The 18,858-nt window shown below is 36.1% G+C and overlaps 1 protein-coding gene across 1 annotated transcript; it reads right to left on the bottom strand.

The window, feature by feature from the left end:
• Nucleotides 1–2,410: 2,410 nt before the first annotated feature.
• On the bottom strand, nucleotides 2,411–18,858 carry itgae.2 (integrin, alpha E, tandem duplicate 2). Its single transcript, XM_063016265.1, has 33 exons — nucleotides 18,780–18,858; nucleotides 18,576–18,678; nucleotides 18,389–18,465; nucleotides 18,197–18,270; nucleotides 17,137–17,242; nucleotides 16,990–17,040; nucleotides 16,843–16,902; nucleotides 16,646–16,767; nucleotides 14,838–14,989; nucleotides 14,580–14,733; nucleotides 13,965–14,112; nucleotides 13,361–13,431; nucleotides 13,122–13,248; nucleotides 12,584–12,711; nucleotides 12,351–12,488; nucleotides 12,037–12,258; nucleotides 11,087–11,217; nucleotides 10,003–10,148; nucleotides 9,731–9,879; nucleotides 9,511–9,627; nucleotides 9,282–9,355; nucleotides 6,977–7,100; nucleotides 6,799–6,885; nucleotides 6,622–6,701; nucleotides 6,452–6,532; nucleotides 6,280–6,358; nucleotides 5,678–5,779; nucleotides 5,554–5,586; nucleotides 4,565–4,645; nucleotides 3,756–3,842; nucleotides 3,069–3,179; nucleotides 2,924–2,979; nucleotides 2,411–2,617 (listed from the first exon to the last, which is right to left on the bottom strand). The coding sequence occupies exons 1-32, from the start codon at nucleotides 18,808–18,810 to the stop codon at nucleotides 2,926–2,928; spliced, it is 3,300 nt and encodes a 1,099-aa protein (XP_062872335.1). The 5' UTR covers nucleotides 18,811–18,858; the 3' UTR covers nucleotides 2,411–2,617; nucleotides 2,924–2,925.

The following is an 18,858-nucleotide window of genomic DNA, read 5'->3' on the forward strand; positions in this document are numbered from 1 at the left end:
TTTAAAATGTAGAAAGTTGCACTAGTGCTCAGTCGAGAGGAGAAAATATTAAGACTTGTGCCCAAAAAAAAACTAAAATGCAAATGCAGCTCAATCAGAGATGGCGAGATAGATAAATAGATACTTTATTGATCCCGATGGAAATTAAATCGTGCATAATACGAGTTCCTGGATATATAACGACAGACTGTTGATTGGTTATTCACCTGACATTTCTTGCCATTGTTATTCTTTAAGCCGGGAGAGCTGAGCTGTGTTCTTCTACAAGTTATATTCAGTAAAATATTTCTACTTGTGAGATCTCTATATTTTCACTCCCTTTATTTTATACTCCAGGTTTAATTTAATCTATCGCTCGTTTAAAATCTTCACACACAAGGAACATAAAACGATCCTCATTTTTCATGACACACAGGTCTCATGATGATTTAACAAGAAAGCACGTAACACACAGGAAGGACTGCTGCTTTTTTTTTTTTTTAAACATAGAGCTCCGTTAAACGTGCTTTAAGGCCAGTTAAAATATGGTTGGTGATTTATTTATTCATAATTGAGATGTTTGATGTTGAGATGATTGGGGGAGCATCAGGGCATGTACATGTACTATATCATTTTCTTCACCTTTAGCTACTTTAGTATTCCGTTTCAGTTTTGGCTTTATGAATGACATGACGTCTGCAGTGCCTGCTCAGGTCTTGACAGGTGTATAAGGGTTCTGAAGCAGGCTGTTTAAGACATGAAGCACCTTGTGGGTGCGGACACAGGCTCAGGACGAGCAGATTTTCTAGTCTAGTGTACCATATTCATATTTGTAGTAGCCCAGTGAACAAGTTAAACAGAATGTAAGAGAGTAATGAAATGCTCAGGCTGTGCCAATGGCTTAATCTTGCTTTTACCTTCTTTTTCTCTGAAGTACTAAAGGTCACACTTTGCTATGTCACTACAGAGCTTATTGGAGTCTTTTTAGTGTGCGGGGCATCTGTATCACCTGTAGTCTTTATTAAAATTACCTGTTGTGATTTTCGTTCTTCTAGCACCATGGTTTTCGGGTCAGTCGAAAGATTTTGAGGCAACAGGTAGCAGGTCTACAGCGGTACTTTAGTAGTTTATCCCTAATTAAGTCAAGTCGAATGAACGCAATCATAATTAGATATCTAGCATGTCAGACATTTGGGATAACGTGTGTGACTGGCTTTTTTAGCGGATTAAAAATGCTTCTGGGCAACCAAAGCCTAAGACTGTCCTAACACATTAGAGGATTTACTTGGCTAATGAGCTAGTTAATCAGTTCTTAGTCCAAACAGAACTCACTTATGTGTAGCAGGTGTAAGTTTATTAAGCTATTGGCCATGTAGTAGTATTTTGTGTACTCTATGCCCCCATCCGTTTCAAGCTTTACATTAAATGCACTGACTAAATGATATTTCAAAGATGAATAAATGAATAAATTCACCAAATTAAAAATACTATAATTAATCAAGCTTTGTGAAGCATTTTTGCAGGCAGACAGTGTGCATATGTATTAAAGTCTGCTCGATATAAGCAATAATTAAGCAAGGAAATATCAACAAAGTAAACCTACTCCAGTAACAACCGTATATCAAAATCAACCTATGTGGCCTGACTAAGAGGAGTTAGGTTCAATCAACATTAAAATGACAGTCAATGTCAATTTCTGGAATGAGCATTTATAAGTGTTTATGTAGCCTTATGAGCATCATACTTATGTCAAGTGATACAGGAAACAGTAGCTTAAATTGACTTCCATGGTTCACTTTGTTTTATACTTGCATTCACAAACAGCATCTGTATCTGTAACCCAGACTCTAGGTTTCAGCATGTTCATTTCATAAGAGGTCTGTTTTTGTCTTTTCACTTTCGTTAACATGAAACACAAACTGTTACGTTATCCAAGAGTGAACAGCTGCAGTGAAGCATATTAATCAGTATTTTATTTCACCGGTGTCTCAAGGGTTATAGAAAGATAAATAAACAAATTTCAGTGTTAATTTCTAAGTTTCTGCACTTAACATTTTTATTTTTGGTAGGAAATTGCACGTACAATGTGAAACAGCACTTCTGCAACACGAGTAAAAATATTCAGTTCATTATTAAACATGCATTTACTTGGATTAGGATCATCTGTACATTTTAAAATCCTGCAAACCTGACACCTATAAACTTGAAGAATTGCGTTTTTAAACCCCGTACTGAAATGATCAAGTGAATGTTGGCCACTATGTGCAGTGGGCGTTTGTAGGTGTAGGACGCTCGAGTGGATGTTTATTACACAGTCTGTTTTTCCCTCTTCAGATGGTTTTCTTTTTATGGTGTATAATTTATTTCCTTGCAAAATAAAGAATTCTTTTAATGATGCTGATGTGCTTTTATTCCAGAAAATTATTTACAATTATTCATTATTATATTATAGAGTTTTATTTGTTATTATTTATTATTAATTTATATTCAAACTATCTCATGGTCGTAGCTTCTGCACAATTTAGGTGATCCTCTACTGGGGGCGCTGTCGTCACCAGTGCTGAATTCCTGACACTTTGGTCCTTGTCTTTTTGGTACAACTTTAAATTGATTGTAAAACAGCAGACCATAGGACAAGCTGAATTTTAAGGCAAGACATACATTGTAAAGTTGTATTAGTCACAACCCCAAGCATTTACTTTAGTTACATTGTTACATTAAACTTAAAGCTCCAGCATAAAAGAAACGAGCACATTCATCTCATGATTTACATTTGATTTAAAGAAGAATAAAATGAAAATGAGATTTTCGCAGTATGTTCTTGACATAACAAATCAGAGAGAATAAGAAAACGTTACGATGGTAAAGATCTGAAGAGCAGTAATGGCATCTACACGTACAGATTTAATAAGAAATGAATATACAGTATTTATGCTGTTCAGACCTTCAGTGTGAACTCCGTGTGCGATCCATATGTTGGCGACGACTGAAAAATCCACACTGCATAAAAACATTTTACATTTAAATAGACGTTTTATGTGTAAATAAGCTCTTTTTAACATGAAGAAAAAAAGAATAAGAGAATTTACCTTGACAAGAATAATGATAATGATGATTAACAAAAGAAAGCCTCCAATGGCGCTGCCTATAATATAGCCATAATTTGTCTTAACTTTCAGCTTTTCAAGTAAAACCACCACCTGCAGTGAGACAAAGACAATCATGACACAGTAAAACACTTCAAATTGTCTAGAAGAAGAGGTACTTGTGATGGATTTTATTCTGAAAGTGGGAGGGAATGAGGACTTACTAGAGCAGGACTAACATTTAATTTACAGTGTATCCCAAATTGCACCATACTTTACTAAACAGTATGTCAGTTACTACGAGTGGTGTGTTTACGCAATATGTAGCACACATGATGCAGTTCAGTACAAAGGCAGAAAATCACTGGCACCATGTTAACAATGACTGTCGGTCGTAAACATGAAAGTAATACATGAAAGAAACCTCTGAGAAAACCTACACAAATGGGAAACCTAGTTTAGGGACAGTGGTGCCTAGGGGCTAATAATCGGAAGATTGTTGGTTCAAATCCAGACTGCTATGCAGCCACTGTTGGGCCCTTGAGTAAGGTGCTTAAGCTTGTCTGCTTCAGGGGTGCTAGCCTGTGCTTAATATAAGCAGGGTTTATAACTATCCTTTAGTGAAAACTCTTCAAACATGCAAGACTAGGTCTGTAAGTTTCCTAAAAATAGAATCAAATTTTAACCTACTTTATCTGTCTTTGTTATGCCTGTTCCATCAAAGATGGTCTCATTAAAGCTCAGTTCTCCAATAGCAGTGATCTTCTCATCTTTGTTCTGTTAAATAAAAAAACAAATAAAAAAACAAGTTGTTCACACTGATTTGCTGTAACATCTTTGCATACTGTAAATGTACGTTTTGGTCTGTTGGGTGCTGGAGCCTATCCCAGCTTTTCAATGGGCGCAAAGCACACAGTAACACCCTGGACGGGGCGCCAGTCCATCGCAGGGCAGACACATACACACACACACACACACATTCCCATTCACCTACAGGTCAATTCAGTGTCTCCAGTTAACCTGACTGCATGTTTTTGTACTGTGGGAGGAAACCGGAGCTCCCGGAGGAAACCCACGCAAACACTGCGAGGACATTCAAACTCCGAACAGAAAGGACCCGAACCGCCCCACAGTATAATATTATTAATTGTTCGGTTAAAACAACCTGCACAATTTGAAAGAAACTAGGATTTTCTTCTTTTCTTCAGTAATCATAATCATTTTATTTTCATTTCTGATGTACTTGTAAGCCTTTGTGTTAAAGGAATTTACAAAAAAATAAATGCATTTAGCAGCAGTTATAGTAACAGCATGAATGAATGTAGGGTAACCTTAAGGTCATTTACTGCAAAGAATCCAACTGTAAACAGCTGTTTTGATGTTGGACCAGTTGACCTGTTAATTGTCATTAATCATCTTCAAAATCATTATAATTAATACAAAATCAAAATAAAACATCTAAACAAAGAAATGATCATTATAAAGTTCATCTACTGTACCTCAATGTCATGGATATCTGTGTCAGCGATAACGTTAATGTCTTGCAGATTTGTCAGCGTGCATACAATCTCAAAGATGCTCTACAAGCACAACAAACAAAAATCACAGTAAGAGAAACTCAACAGAATTAAATTTAGTGTCTTTAAAAGAATCAGATGAGGTCAACAGTTACATGCACTTGTGAGGGACATGTTTATCATTCCAGTATTTGGTATTGTAGCACTTATCTTTGTCGAGTTTTTTTAATAAGATGTAACTACTGGGTCAAGGATATTTCATGCAATAAATTAGATTCATAATTCATTGGTGTAGAAAGAGTTATAATGTGATGTGACCTTTTAGTATGACCCCTAATTCCTTGTTAGTGATCGTGGCTTGGAACAACTGGAGATTTCTGTGTGCCCATATAAAAAGGTTAATTAAAGGTTAATTTAATTACATTAGATTTCCCAGAAGTCCCAGAATTAAATTTACAAACGGTTCTGCATATTTAAAACATGGATGGAACAGTGGTCTTTTCACCAAAGTGTCAAAGCCTTAAATAAAATTTGTCTGGATGGTCAGATGTAATCCAGCAACCACCAAAAACAGGTCTTTAAATAATTAGAAGCTGCTATACACGGGTGTGACCTACAGTCTACAGTCAAGCACACTTTATTCTATATTCTATTCTATATTCTTTATTTGCCTTCTATACTATAAATGATGTACTATAGTATTACGCTCTGAGGCTGTTTGGATGTTTCATCTGAACACTGACTCAAAACAGACATCCAAGCAATTAATTAGGTTAAAATTAGGAATTTGGGATGGCCTTTCCAAAATCCTGACCCCAACCCTATCAATAATATGTTGACCCAGTCTGACAAAATCAATGATTTAATCAGAATTAGATCAAAAGCCTGCCGGTCATCAAACACATCTTCCCTACAAGTGTATGCAAACTTCTGACCTCAAAAACAACATGAATTTGATGGAAGTACTTTACCATAACTTCTGTGTTGGAGGGATACGTGCAGTTCTAATCAAAAGAAAACAGGTCAGAAGTCACAAGTTAATATTGAACGTGCCAGCATTTGCAGTTAAAAAAAAACTTCCATCATTGCATTTACCTCAGGTTGAACTTTAACAATTCTGACATCAGTTTTAGTTGTGTTCTTTATTATCCTTATAGTGACGTTCAATTTGTCCATATATTTGTTTTCACCCAACAACTGCAAACAACAACATGAACACATACACGTCATTTATGAAACAAGTAGCCTGCTATAAGTATAAAACTTATTCTAAAACTGTCAGTACAGATTGTCTTTGTGGCTAATTAGCCTAAAATCATGCCAAAATTATGACATAAACCTTTTACAAATCATCACTAATCTTTCAGGTTTTTGTGTATGCAACAGTCTCTACATTTTACAAAGACTGGCACAAAAAACACACAAACAGCATTTCTGCTGGATGTATGGAAAGATTTATTCTGAAAGGAAGGCTATGATAACTCAAATAAGTACTATACAATTGTAGAGCGCATAACAATAATCTGTGTACGACTGAGCAAATTAACCACAAATAAATTTTTCATTCCTTGGTACACTTTTACCAAACATACCAATTCTAAATCTGACTGTATAAATAGACCCCTTAACCAACAGGGCTAAAATTCATGACTGCAAAATATTTCAACTGTCTTTGTAGCTGCCTACAAATCATTTACCTTAAATGTAAACTTCAGCTCTTGTTTGCCGGTGTGTTCTTTACCCTCTCCAATAGTGAGTCTTGTTGGATGTGCTGTTCTGTTAAAAAAAAAAAAAACAGCAAATGAACTGTATTCACACACATGACTATATTAATATTTTAATATTTTAAGTTCTGCATATTCTATTTACCCAGAGAGCAAAACTTTAAGGGGATTCTTCACTTTGAAAGGAAAGCTTTTACTGCCAAGCTCTTCAGTGCCATTATTTCCACTGGAAATAAAATACAGACATAAAATATTGAGTTTAAAATAATATACAGAATCGTTTTAATTAAAAACAGAGGATGTTTATGTACGCACCCTATTAGGACAGCAGTAATTGCAGCATTTCCCAGGTCTGATTTGCTACCTTTAGACTGCCAGGCAGCTTCAACACTGATCTGTAGAACAAAAGTATATAAAAAAAAGAATACTGTAGTCATATTATATACTTACAAAATGATTTGGATTGTATTTTGCAGCATGTTAGATTAATACCAATTCATTCCTTTTGAAAACTGGATGTAAAAGTTTGCAAATGATTTGATTTTCATCCTTGTTGACCTCACAGAATCCCTCAGCTTTCTGTAACATCCAACAGAAACGTGTTAACTACAGTTAAAGCACGGTGAAAGTGTTTTAAAGTTTGATAACTGTATGCAGAAATATGATTTACCTTTGTGTTTAGTATTGCTGGATAAGTTAAAATCAGAGTGGTCATATACGAGCTGTAACCCTTGTTCGTAAAATCAAACCTTAAATTCAGGGTTTGACTGGATCCCATTAGAATCAAGTCGTTGCTGCAATGACACATATTGAAAAAATAAGTAGTCTGCACAAATAGCAACACATGCATTTTCATGTTTATTATTTTATCCTGTTTTTTATTTCATGCATGCCTTTTTTGCATTGCAAAGTTGGTGCGGCTTCCTTTGCAAATCTGCAGGTAGTTATATGGACAAAAGTACAGAGTCAGGGCACTGGAAACACACATATTGTTTAAACCATGTCTTTGTCCACCTTGGTTTGTGCACAGGCGCCCAGTCACACTGAAAAAGGAAATAGCTTTGCCCTATTTGTTCCTACTAGCCCTATTTTGTTCATAAATTTATTTTAATTAATTTTACACACTTTAATAGTAAGTTTTGCCAAAATATTCAAAGCTAATAATTAGTATTAGGATTAGTAATAGGATTCCACATACTTTAGGCCATGTAGTGCATATAGCAAATAGTAAAATTGTGGTTAATTGCTTTTATTATATACTGTTTATCTGCAGTATATACAGTGTATCACAAAAGTGAGTACACCCCTCACATTTCTGCAGATATTTAAGTATATCTTTTCATGGGACAACACTGACAAAATGACACTTTGACACAATGAAAAGTAATCTGTGTGCAGCTTATATAACAGTGTACATTTATTCTTCCCTCAAAATAACTCAATATACAGCCATTAATGTCTAAACCACCGGCAACAAAAGTGAGTACACCCCTAAGAGACTACACCCCTAAATGTCCAAATTGAGCACTGCTTGTCATTTTCCCTCCAAAATGTCATGTGATTTGTTAGTGTTACTAGGTCTCAGGTGTGCATAGGGAGCAGGTGTGTTCAATTTAGTAGTACAGCTCTCACACTCTCTCATACTGGTCACTGAAAGTTCCAACATGGCACCTCATGGCAAAGAACTCTCTGAGGATCTTAAAAGACGAATTGTTGCGCTACATGAAGATGGCCAAGGCTACAAGAAGATTGCCAACACCCTGAAACTGAGCTGCAGCACAGTGGCCAAGATCATCCAGCGTTTTAAAAGAGCAGGGTCCACTCAGAACAGACCTCGTGTTGGTCGTCCAAAGAAGCTGAGTGCACGTGCTCAGCGTCACATCCAACTGCTGTCTTTGAAAGATAGGCGCAGGAGTGCTGTCAGCATTGCTGCAGAGATTGAAAAGGTGGGGGGTCAGCCTGTCAGTGCTCAGACCATACGCCGCACACTACATCAAATTGGTCTGCATGGCTGTCACCCCAGAAGGAAGCCTCTTCTGAAGTCTCTACACAAGAAAGCCCGCAAACAGTTTGCTGAAGACATGTCAACAAAGGACATGGATTACTGGAACCATGTCCTATGGTCTGATGAGACCAAGATTAATTTGTTTGGTTCAGATGGTCTCAAGCATGTGTGGCGGCAATCAGGTGAGGAGTACAAAGATAAGTGTGTCATGCCTACAGTCAAGCATGGTGGTGGGAATGCCATGGTCTGGGGCTGCATGAGTGCAGCAGGTGTTGGGGAGTTACATTTCATTGAGGGACACATGAACTCCAATATGTACTGGGAAATACTGAAGCAGAGCATGATCCCCTCCCTCCGGAAACTGGGTCGCAGGGCAGTGTTCCAGCATGATAATGACCCCAAACACACCTCTAAGACGACCACTGCTTTATTGAAGAGGCTGAGGGTAAAGGTGATGGACTGGCCAAGCATGTCTCCAGACCTAAACCCAGTAGAACATCTTTGGGGCATCCTCAAGCGGAAGGTGGAGGAGCGCAAAGTCTCGAATATCCGCCAGCTCCGTGATGTCGTCATGGAGGAGTGGAAAAGCATTCCAGTGGCAACCTGTGAAGCTCTGGTAAACTCCATGCCCAGGAGAGTTAAGGCAGTTCTTGGAAATAATGGTGGCCACACAAAATATTGACACTTCAGGAACTTTCACTAAGGGGTGTACTCACTTTTGTTGCCGGTGGTTTAGACATTAATGGCTGTATATTGAGTTATTTTGAGGGAAGAATAAATTTACACTGTTATATAAGCTGCACACAGACTACTTTTCATTGTGTCAAAGTGTCATTTTGTCAGTGTTGTCCCATGAAAAGATATACTTAAATATCTGCATAAATGTGAGGGGTGTACTCACTTTTGTGATACACTGTACCTTCACCTATTCAAAATTCTAAAAAAAAAAAAAAAAGGATGACAGACTCACCTCAGTGTAAAGTTAGCTAGTGAAATTTTTGCTGTGCAGTTTTCTTTGTCTTTGCAGTCCTTTTCAAAAAGAATCTAGACAATTAAAAATCTAATTTAATGCAAATTATGCACACTTGTCTTATTAGTTATTACAGTTCCAGAATCAAAGTACAAAGATGCGCTGATTAATTTATTAACCATTCTGTGACCACAGATGAAAAAACTCTATCTATGTAGTCTGTATTTACCTCTTTTATGGCCTCTCTTGAGCTATACAAATCAAGAACCCGCAAAGGTATTCCAGACGTTGGAGCCAAAGTAAAATTCACCCTTATTTTGATAGGTGAGAAACAGTCAGTGCATCCCTGCCAAAAAGATGAAATGCATAATAGCAAATCTAATTAAATTAATACACAACACTGCTGAAAACTCTACTAGATCAAACAGATTCTGTCCAGATCAACTTACCTCATATTTTATCTTAATTACGTCTGTGCAGGCAAGTGATTCTGTTAGAGTAAAGGTGTTTCTTTCATGAGGATTTACAAAACTAAATCTTTTGATTTCTTTACCATAGTCCAAATCTATATCATACTGTATTGGTAGTTCATCATCAGCTAAAATAAAGGAGTACAAAGTGAGGAGAGGAAATAATAGTTAAATAATAGTTAAATATATACATTTAAAAAAGAAAATATGGTTTATGCTAAAAAAATTCTACAACTGGCAGCACTACTTACAGATAAGTCTTCCTCTGTCTGTATTAAAACAGATTTGGAAGTTTTTGTTTAGTGGAACTGATTTCTTATCGGTTTGCATGTTAAGAGGAATGGGTTCATCATCAATTTTTTTGAATTGTGGATTGATAATGATGACTGAAAGTGTCCTATTAACAAACAAAATGTAAATAAAGGTAAAATTATACAAGAATCTTCTCTAGCTGCAGAATAACAAGACAAATTACAGACAGTTTTAAGTTCCCATACATTTGTAAAGGACGTTAGTGCATTACCTTACAAATGTGTTTTGGACTAAATGGGCTAAATGAGTTTTTTAGAAACACTCCAAATTCATGTGAAAAGCTTCCCCATGGAAGTGAAGGCTTGAGGGGCAAGACAATATTCATGGTCAGATTTTTGGAATCATCCAACAAGTATATAGTTGGCTGTCAACACATATTTAGTCTTTGCTGTTTTTAATACGACCAAATATAGTGGGTCAAAAATGCGTACAACTACATATCATAATGACCATAAAATAATGATAGACAATGATATCTTGGTCAAGGTTAAAAAGAAAGCCCAAACTGTTACATCATGATGTGAGAACAATTGTCTGGATGGTCAAGTGCAATCCAAGAAAACCCTGAAAATGTTTTCTATGAATTAGAACCTGCTGGAACATGGGTGACTGTCCACAATCAAGCATGCTTTACATCAGCATGGGCTTAGATGCAAGAAAGTTAACTTTACTGATTAAATCTTCATAGACATCATGACATCTACTTAACTCTATTCTAACATGCTTACTTAAAGAATTACTTATTCTTTATCTGCGCAGAAACAGTATTCATGAAACATTTCAATACATGATACAGACTAGTATTGAAACTGCATTAATTAGGGTTAATAAAAAATAAAACTGCAGTAATTAGGGTTAATAAAAAACAAAACTTAAATGTCCCAAAACTATGAGTGGTTGTCTTGATTGGCTTGTTGTTAAAATAATGTAATATTTGAAACCAAAAATATAATACATGGGATATTGGTCACTTCTTTAAGTGCTTTTCCCCTGCTTCTTAATAATTAAACTGTCTTTACTCACTTAAACGTGGTTATGGCCCCTTCACTCCCAACACAGATGAGTTTTGCTTTATCATTGTTTGAGGCAGACATGGCACTTACAGCCTGGCCAAAATGCACGAGTTTTTCTCTGAAATCTGATGGTGAGATTCTCTGTGAGAAGAAGCAAAATAAACAAACAAAACAAAAACTTCAGATTACGCAGACCATGACCGCAGATCATGTATTGTTGATGTTTAGGGTTGTTGGTTTCTGCTGGTTAAATCACTTGAATGGAGAAGGATATTCTATAAAGCAGTTCACAGACTATGTTACAGTGTTTCCAAGTATTTTATAGGCAGCTTTGTAAGAACTTTGTTTTTCAGCTGGTCAGCCCTTATGAGCAAGGTTGCCAAGTCTATGAGAACGTTTTTGGTTTTAAGACCTCTTGAGTTCTTTGATTTAGGTCCCAACACTGTCTAAAACCCATTTCATCCTGGTTTTGACCAAAATCCTAGGGGTCTTAGGGGTCACCCCAGTGGATCTGGTCCGCATATCAGACTTGGCACAGTTTTTACACCAGATGCCCTTCCTGACACAACCCTCCTATTTCTATCTGGGCTTGGGACCAATGTTGAGATCAGCATTCTCCAAAATCTCAAACAATTAATTAAAAAATATATCAATTTGAAACATTTTCAAGACATTTAATGACATTAACTTTCCCACTTGTCTGACTGTTCGGGAGCACAAGGCCACTGAGCTACTGAGTAAATTGTTCTCTGTGCCAACAAAAATCTGTAGTTTGGTTTACAGAAGTAATTTTAATAAGCAATCATTTAAAAAACTAAACACTGTAAAATTTGCAGTGAGTCTGGTATCCCCAGCTGCAATGCAGCACCACACCCCAGACAAGATGCCAATCCACTGCATGTATGTACATACTTGGTATTGAAATCTGCATCAGATCAAAGATGCACAGATTAACCTCACCTGTGAAAACTGTTGACTTATTGTTGTGCCAACTGTATTAAACACGTAGACACTTCCTGAACTTCCCGGCAGATCATCTGCTTCCTCAAGAGGAGCTCCAACTGCTATGTCCCTAAATCCATCCCCATCAATGTCTCCAATATCAGCTATAGCAGAGCCAAACCTTGCATAGATGTACTTTTCCAGATGTCGCAGTTCATATTTTTGAAGCTCGAACTTTCCCTAGAGCAGTTCATCAGGCAGTTCATCTCAATGAGTAACAGTTTAACACTAATAGAAAAAGGTGAATATTTATATATAATTATTAAATAAACCTGATGCAGTTTGTACACCAGCACTTTGCCCTCTTCTCCTTTTTCATGAAAGTGCGGTGCGCCAACCAAAAGGTAATCCGTCTCTTTATTGTTATCTATGTCAAGTGCACAGAGAACTGATCCAAAGTATGAGCCAACCTGCAAAACCAATAGTTACATCAGTAAGATGTTCATGTGTCACATTGTTTTTTTTAATGCATTATTTATCTTTAGCCACAAAGACTATTTCAAACCTGATCTCCTTTTAGCAAATCCTGTTTGTTTCCATCAAATATGTACACTGCACCAGTCAAATTGTACCTGGGAGCTCCAGATATGTAGAGTGTATTAGCACCAACATGTGCAGATGCCACACTGTAACCTGTAATAACCAAAATAAACCATAGTGTATTAAAATGTCATTTTTTGAAACAGTGATACTATTTGATAAGGATGTAAAATACACTCATCTCACTGTGTAGTTAGTTTTATAATACAAACATTGTTTTTGTCTTACATATAATTGACATGCAAAGTGTAATATATGCAAAAACTAAGGAAATCAGAGGTGGGCAAATACATTTTACAGCACTATGTAGTACTCTTATGTAGGGAACAAGTAATAATTTGGAATGCAGCCTATGCTTACATACCACCTATCAGTCACTGTGGTTGCGAGCTCTGATGTTTGAAAAGTGCAACTGAGTGATGCAATAATTAATAGACCGAATGCACCTAGTTATCGTCACTGTCCATGCTGCATATGTTACATGTAATATCTCATGAACATACCCAAATAGGAAAATCTGGGCTCTTCACTGGTTGCATTTAGAAATGCCACAGTCTCTTTGTCTTTTTGTTTCAAAATGATTCCACCGCTCCAGTCATAGGCCCCCACAGCCCCAAACAGCATGGACCCCTTTAAGTTATAGGAGAAACAGATCCAGTGTTATTCATAATGACCTCTTTAAATTGTTTATTAAACAATAAATGTGTTAAGAAACTCCTAAAATGGAATTTTAGCAACTTACATCATGAGTAAGGTGAGAGCTGAAACCCGCCTCTGCAAGTTCAAATTGAAATCCAGCTCCCTTCTGAATGCCTGGTATAGATAAAACAAAACATTTTTAGATCCTTATGTTTTATGTATTAATATAGATAGTATGCAATTTGGATATGTTCTCTTTCCTCCTACCATGTAATAATATCAGACCAGGTAGTTAATGCATTAGGCACAGGCTGGTATGGGTGGGATTTTGGTATCTTTTAGCATGGAGTTGTAGAACCTAATGGCTCTGTGGACGAAGGAGCTTCTTTACCTGTCTGTGGAGCAGCTCTATGACAGCAGCCTGTCACTGAACATACTCCTCTGTTCCTCTGTTTTATGATGACTGTAAGTAATGGGTTACTATCATTGTCTATGATGGAGTGCAGTTTACTCAGGGTCCTTCTTTCTGCCACTGTTACCAGTGAGTCCAGCTCAGTGCTGACCACTGCCCCAGCTCGCCTAATCAGTTGGTCCACTCATGATTAGGATAACATGACTAACATACCAAGTATCATTTCCTTCAAACACTACTGACTAGGTCTAAGTATTATCATGCATTCATACCGCTGATATATAATTCTTCTTACCTTCAATCCCAACAATGCTTTGTTCTAAAGAAGATATAATGTTTTCCAAGCCTGCATAGTTAGAAACATTAAAAAATCTGTCTCCGCTCCCGGATATCTCTATCATCTCATCTATTGCTTCAGTTCTTTTCACAATTTCTGGTCCAACCTAAGAAGAGAACAGAGAATGTCTTGGTAATAATAACAACAATTTTATTGTATTTTAGGAATTACAATTTTGTTTTGTGCATGTGAACTTTGTAATGTATTTATTTATTTGCCTCTGTAAAAAATTATCAATTTAGTGTGACTGTATTATGCACATGGAGGACCCCACTTAAACTGTGCTTTCATTACATATATGGAATATACATTATTATAATTCAGCAAAATAATTTAAAAACGACACTTTTTTTGGCTGCACCTTTATTTGTAGAGGTCGCCACAGCGGATCATTCTGGTCCGCATACCTAACTTGGCTGTTTTGGACGTCCCCGCTCGGACATTAGCCAATCTGTGTCAGCAATCAAATAAAGTACTATATAAATCAACAGATCCTATGATTCTAGTTTCTATACTTGTGTATATTACATTGCTTTGCTCAGTGACAAGAGCTCAAAACAATAGTACACTTACCCCTATAGCATAGCGAACAATACCCTTCATCTCTGGCATTTCCAAAACTTCTGGAAGGGTTCGCTTATCTCCTGACATTTGCCCATCAGACAACAGAATAATCATTTTTTTGGCGTTCTTTTTTGACCCATTTTCAGGAACAAAAATATCTGTGCTGTGAGTGATGCATAATAGCTTATAAACACAGCTTATAGTTAGCTTTTTTTATTTTAAATAAAATTTTTGGTTGAAATTACTTACATATGATAAAATACTTACAGAACATGGTGCAGGGCGGAGGCTGTTATGGTAATCTCGCCAATCTGTTCTATGCTCTTTATTTTCTCCAAAGCCCGGGCAGTGTCGTTATTTTCTTCTAGAGAGAGTTCTGTCCTTATTTTTCTTCCAAACTGAACTATTCCAAAATTGCACTGACAAGAGTGTAAAATCATTTTAATTCACATACATTCACATTGCACTAATGCATATAAAAAGAATAAGTATGTATTCTATAAAGTATGAGTCTATAAAGCCAAAACAGGTTAAAAAAAATAACATTAGTACTTTCAGTTATCTTTTAATGAGCTTTTGGAGCTGTGGTCTAACTCTGACCCATTCTTCATAGCAAACAGTACTTAGTTCTAGGGATGTCCCGATCCGATCTCACAGATCGGGATCGGGGCCGATCAAGGCATTTTTAACTGATCGGAAATCGGCTTTACTAATGCCAATCATAACCCGATCTTTTGTCTTACGTCAGCATGTCCGCTGTCCAACAGCGGTGTAATGTCTGCAATGCAAGCGTTTCATGAGGCGGTAGGAGCAGAGCTGCGTTCATTACTGTAGAATTTTACTGTTTATATGGTGTGTGAGTCGAGGATCACTCCGGTTTACAAAACAATAACTTTTAATCCGAGTATGAAAACTTCAGGACCATAACATACAGCTTTTACAAGTTTACCTGTTACAAGACTGAACGACATCTCAGTATCAAGCTCTCTGATTGGCTTAGTTATGTAACCGAGCGTCGTAGTGATGCACTCGCTTAATAAAGAAATAAAATACACGGTATAGTCACCAATTGTCGGGAGCAAAACACTTTATTAACTTCTTCTGTTCCGAATAGCGGACAGCCAGAGCCGAGCACGCTATCCCATGCACTATGAAAGCCCCAAAGGGTCAAAACACACTCACTTTGCGTAGACCCGTCCATCATTCATAACAAAAGAGTGACTTTCCATTTTATTTTGGTATTCAGGTTTTACTGTAATGCTGTTAAGTAACTTATTTGTTTTTTTATATTCAAGTTAAGCTGCTACACCACTTGTGAGTGGAGATTTTTGTTCATTTTTAGTGTATCACTGCATTAAACAGAATTATGTTCTTTGAATATAAAGTTCAAAGTGAAACTGTAATTATCTCACTTCATTTTTACTTCTTAAAACTGAATATTTTCTGTTAAATAGAAGTGTTATTTAAATTCCATTAAATTGTTTTTCGGAAAAAAAAAACGCGCCACAACTAATAAGTATTATAACTTAGTATAACTACTAAGTATCATTAGTACTCAGTATTAGTAGTTCTTCTGTAATTGTGTTGGTGGTTGACATTTATGTTGAGTGTATTACTGCACTGTTTTGATGGAGAACTACTGTACTTAAGGTGCGCTGTTGAATTGCGTCCCTGTGGGAACACCTGCGTGCAAAAATGCTTCCGCAAAAAAGTAACACCGGCAAAGCTGACGTAATATATGTCGTTCGAATTTGTTTAAAAATCTTATCACCGTTATTGAAACATTTTCTATCGCGATATATATCGATATCGAATTATTGTCCAGCACTAAAATGCCCAATAAGCTATTTCTAGCAACCCTCCCAAACAACTTCTGGTTACGTAGGTTTTATTTAATAGTAGTCAGGAAGACGTCCTAAACCAAGACGTAACCAGTATCAGCAATTTCCCAGCTGTGAACCTTGAAGATTATTTGGCCAATATAGATTTAAATCCTTTTCTAGACTGATTATTAATCTCTCCAAGTGCTTTAAACTTCATTGTAATTATGCCTAATAAAAGATCTTAATACTTACACTGAAGCATGTTGTCCAAACTTTAGTTGTCACATTAATTATAAAGTCCTTGGCTCTTTCAAAATCTTCCTCATCAATGCTACCTGAGCCATCCAGCACAAACGCAATTTCCGTTCCAGCATCTGTACATTTCAGAAAGGTTATCCATACTGGAATGTAGTATTTTCTATGAAAGCAGTGACACTAATAAAAAATACCTTCTTCTTCCTCTTCATCTGTGTTAGCACTGCCAGCATCTCTTTTCATTCTCCAGTGATCTAATTGCAAATAACAATGTGATTTAAAAGCTATAAAAAGTACATTTTGCAGAATATATAAATGATAATTTATTTTGTTTGTTTTACCTTGATTAAGATGTGTTGTTATGCCTGGATTATTGTTGCTGTTGTTCTGTTCTGTGAAAAGGTTTAAGGGTATTGAGCAGAAATTATGAACACACTTTTACATGACATAATTATTTATTATATAATTTAGTGCAAACAAGTACTTACGTAATTTGGCAGGATAGATAATGTACTTTTCTTGGTTTGACATATGCACACAATCTGCATTCAAATACTCTGTTGAAGAATTCAAGGTCCGGACTTGGCCACAGACCTTTAGTTGAGAGAGCAGAGGTTGTTTTATTCATGTTTTGTCAGCTGACGTTTGAATCATTAGTTTAAAAAAGCAGAACAAGAACATGGTTGCAAACAGTTCTTTTAGATTTGTGGTATTGTCTCAGGTTGTTTGCATAACTCTGAGGCAACCAGTAATGTGTAGGTGTGTGGTCAGAATTATGACTAATACAGGTCATGAGTCACAGTATTTCACAGTGTTGAACAGTAATAGGAATGTTCCTAGGCAACGTTAAATATCATAAAGGACCCACGTAAAGAGAACTTTGCATGTTTAGGTTGGTTTAGGTTCCATTCAAAAATTTTGCAATGACCAAACCCAGACACAAAATATATCTCATGGACAGGCCCACCAACAGCGAACAGAGAGAGCCCCCCCACAATGCCAAATAAAATCAAAGTAAATACTTACCTATAGTCAGTATGCATGAGTGTGAAGAGCGATACAAATGAAATAAAAAGCCAGGGATAATAAAGTAAAGGTATTTTTATTCTGAATTGCCATCCGTAGACAATTACAGAATTTAATAAATTCTCTAACTTAAAATTAACAACCTTGGTCTTTTCAATGCAGCTGACTACTGAAAATACATTTTGAGATGTTTTGGGATGGCCTTTAGGATACTCCACAACCCAAACAACAACAAAAAAAAGTTTAAAATTGGAACATCCTTTACTAAACATTTATACACCAGGCTACTGGTTAGTGACTGCATGATAAGAGAAAAAACATTACAGGGTATCTTTTGTGTCAGCGTGTCTGATGCTTTAACAGAGGAAACTGTGGTTAAACACAAAGAGCAAACTGCCGTGAGAAGCAGACACTAAGTCTTAACTGTAGATTTACAATTTACGCTCAATAACTTTAAAGAATAAAGTTAAAATTAAAGAAAATGTCTCATTTTATGGCAATAAATAATAGGGGAAAATATACCAGCAGCTGCTCTTTGTCTTCATTTATGCTGGATGTGGCAGAAGATACTGGTCTCACATATTTACCTACTCCCTCTGTGAATTATTCATTAGCATAAATATTCAGTCAACTATTTCAAAAAATAAAAATAATGTAATAATTAAGAATTGCAGCACACATTGCTTTAATTACAACAAGAAAAGATCTACTCACCTTTATCATTCATATTTGAACAGCTTTTCATTGTGCATCTGAAAACATCTCCTTTACTGGGAGATAAAACAAGAACTCTAAAAAAATAAAGACGATTTGGTGATTGATATTTATGATCATGAGTTATAAACTTATGCAAAATTATATTAAAAAAAAATTAATTTTGTAAAAAAAGGAATTTACTAACCCATCCCTTGTCTGAATAATAGTTTGTCCAAACAGTAAATCAGCACTGGAATAATTATACTCTGGCTTTGGGTATATATTGAATTCCAATGTTGAGTATATACCTAGAATTAATTATAATAAAATTAATGTTAATATTATACAATATACATAGCTGTAACTTGATAGTACAAAAAAACAAACAATTTAAAAACAAAACACATACCCGTCAACAACAGCACAGCTGCTAACATCATCTTGCTAAAATGGCTGAATGAGAAACTCGTCTGTCAGTCAGCTTTTAG

This window comes from Trichomycterus rosablanca, chromosome 20 (assembly GCF_030014385.1).
Source record: "Trichomycterus rosablanca isolate fTriRos1 chromosome 20, fTriRos1.hap1, whole genome shotgun sequence".
NCBI lineage: Eukaryota > Metazoa > Chordata > Actinopteri > Siluriformes > Trichomycteridae > Trichomycterus > Trichomycterus rosablanca.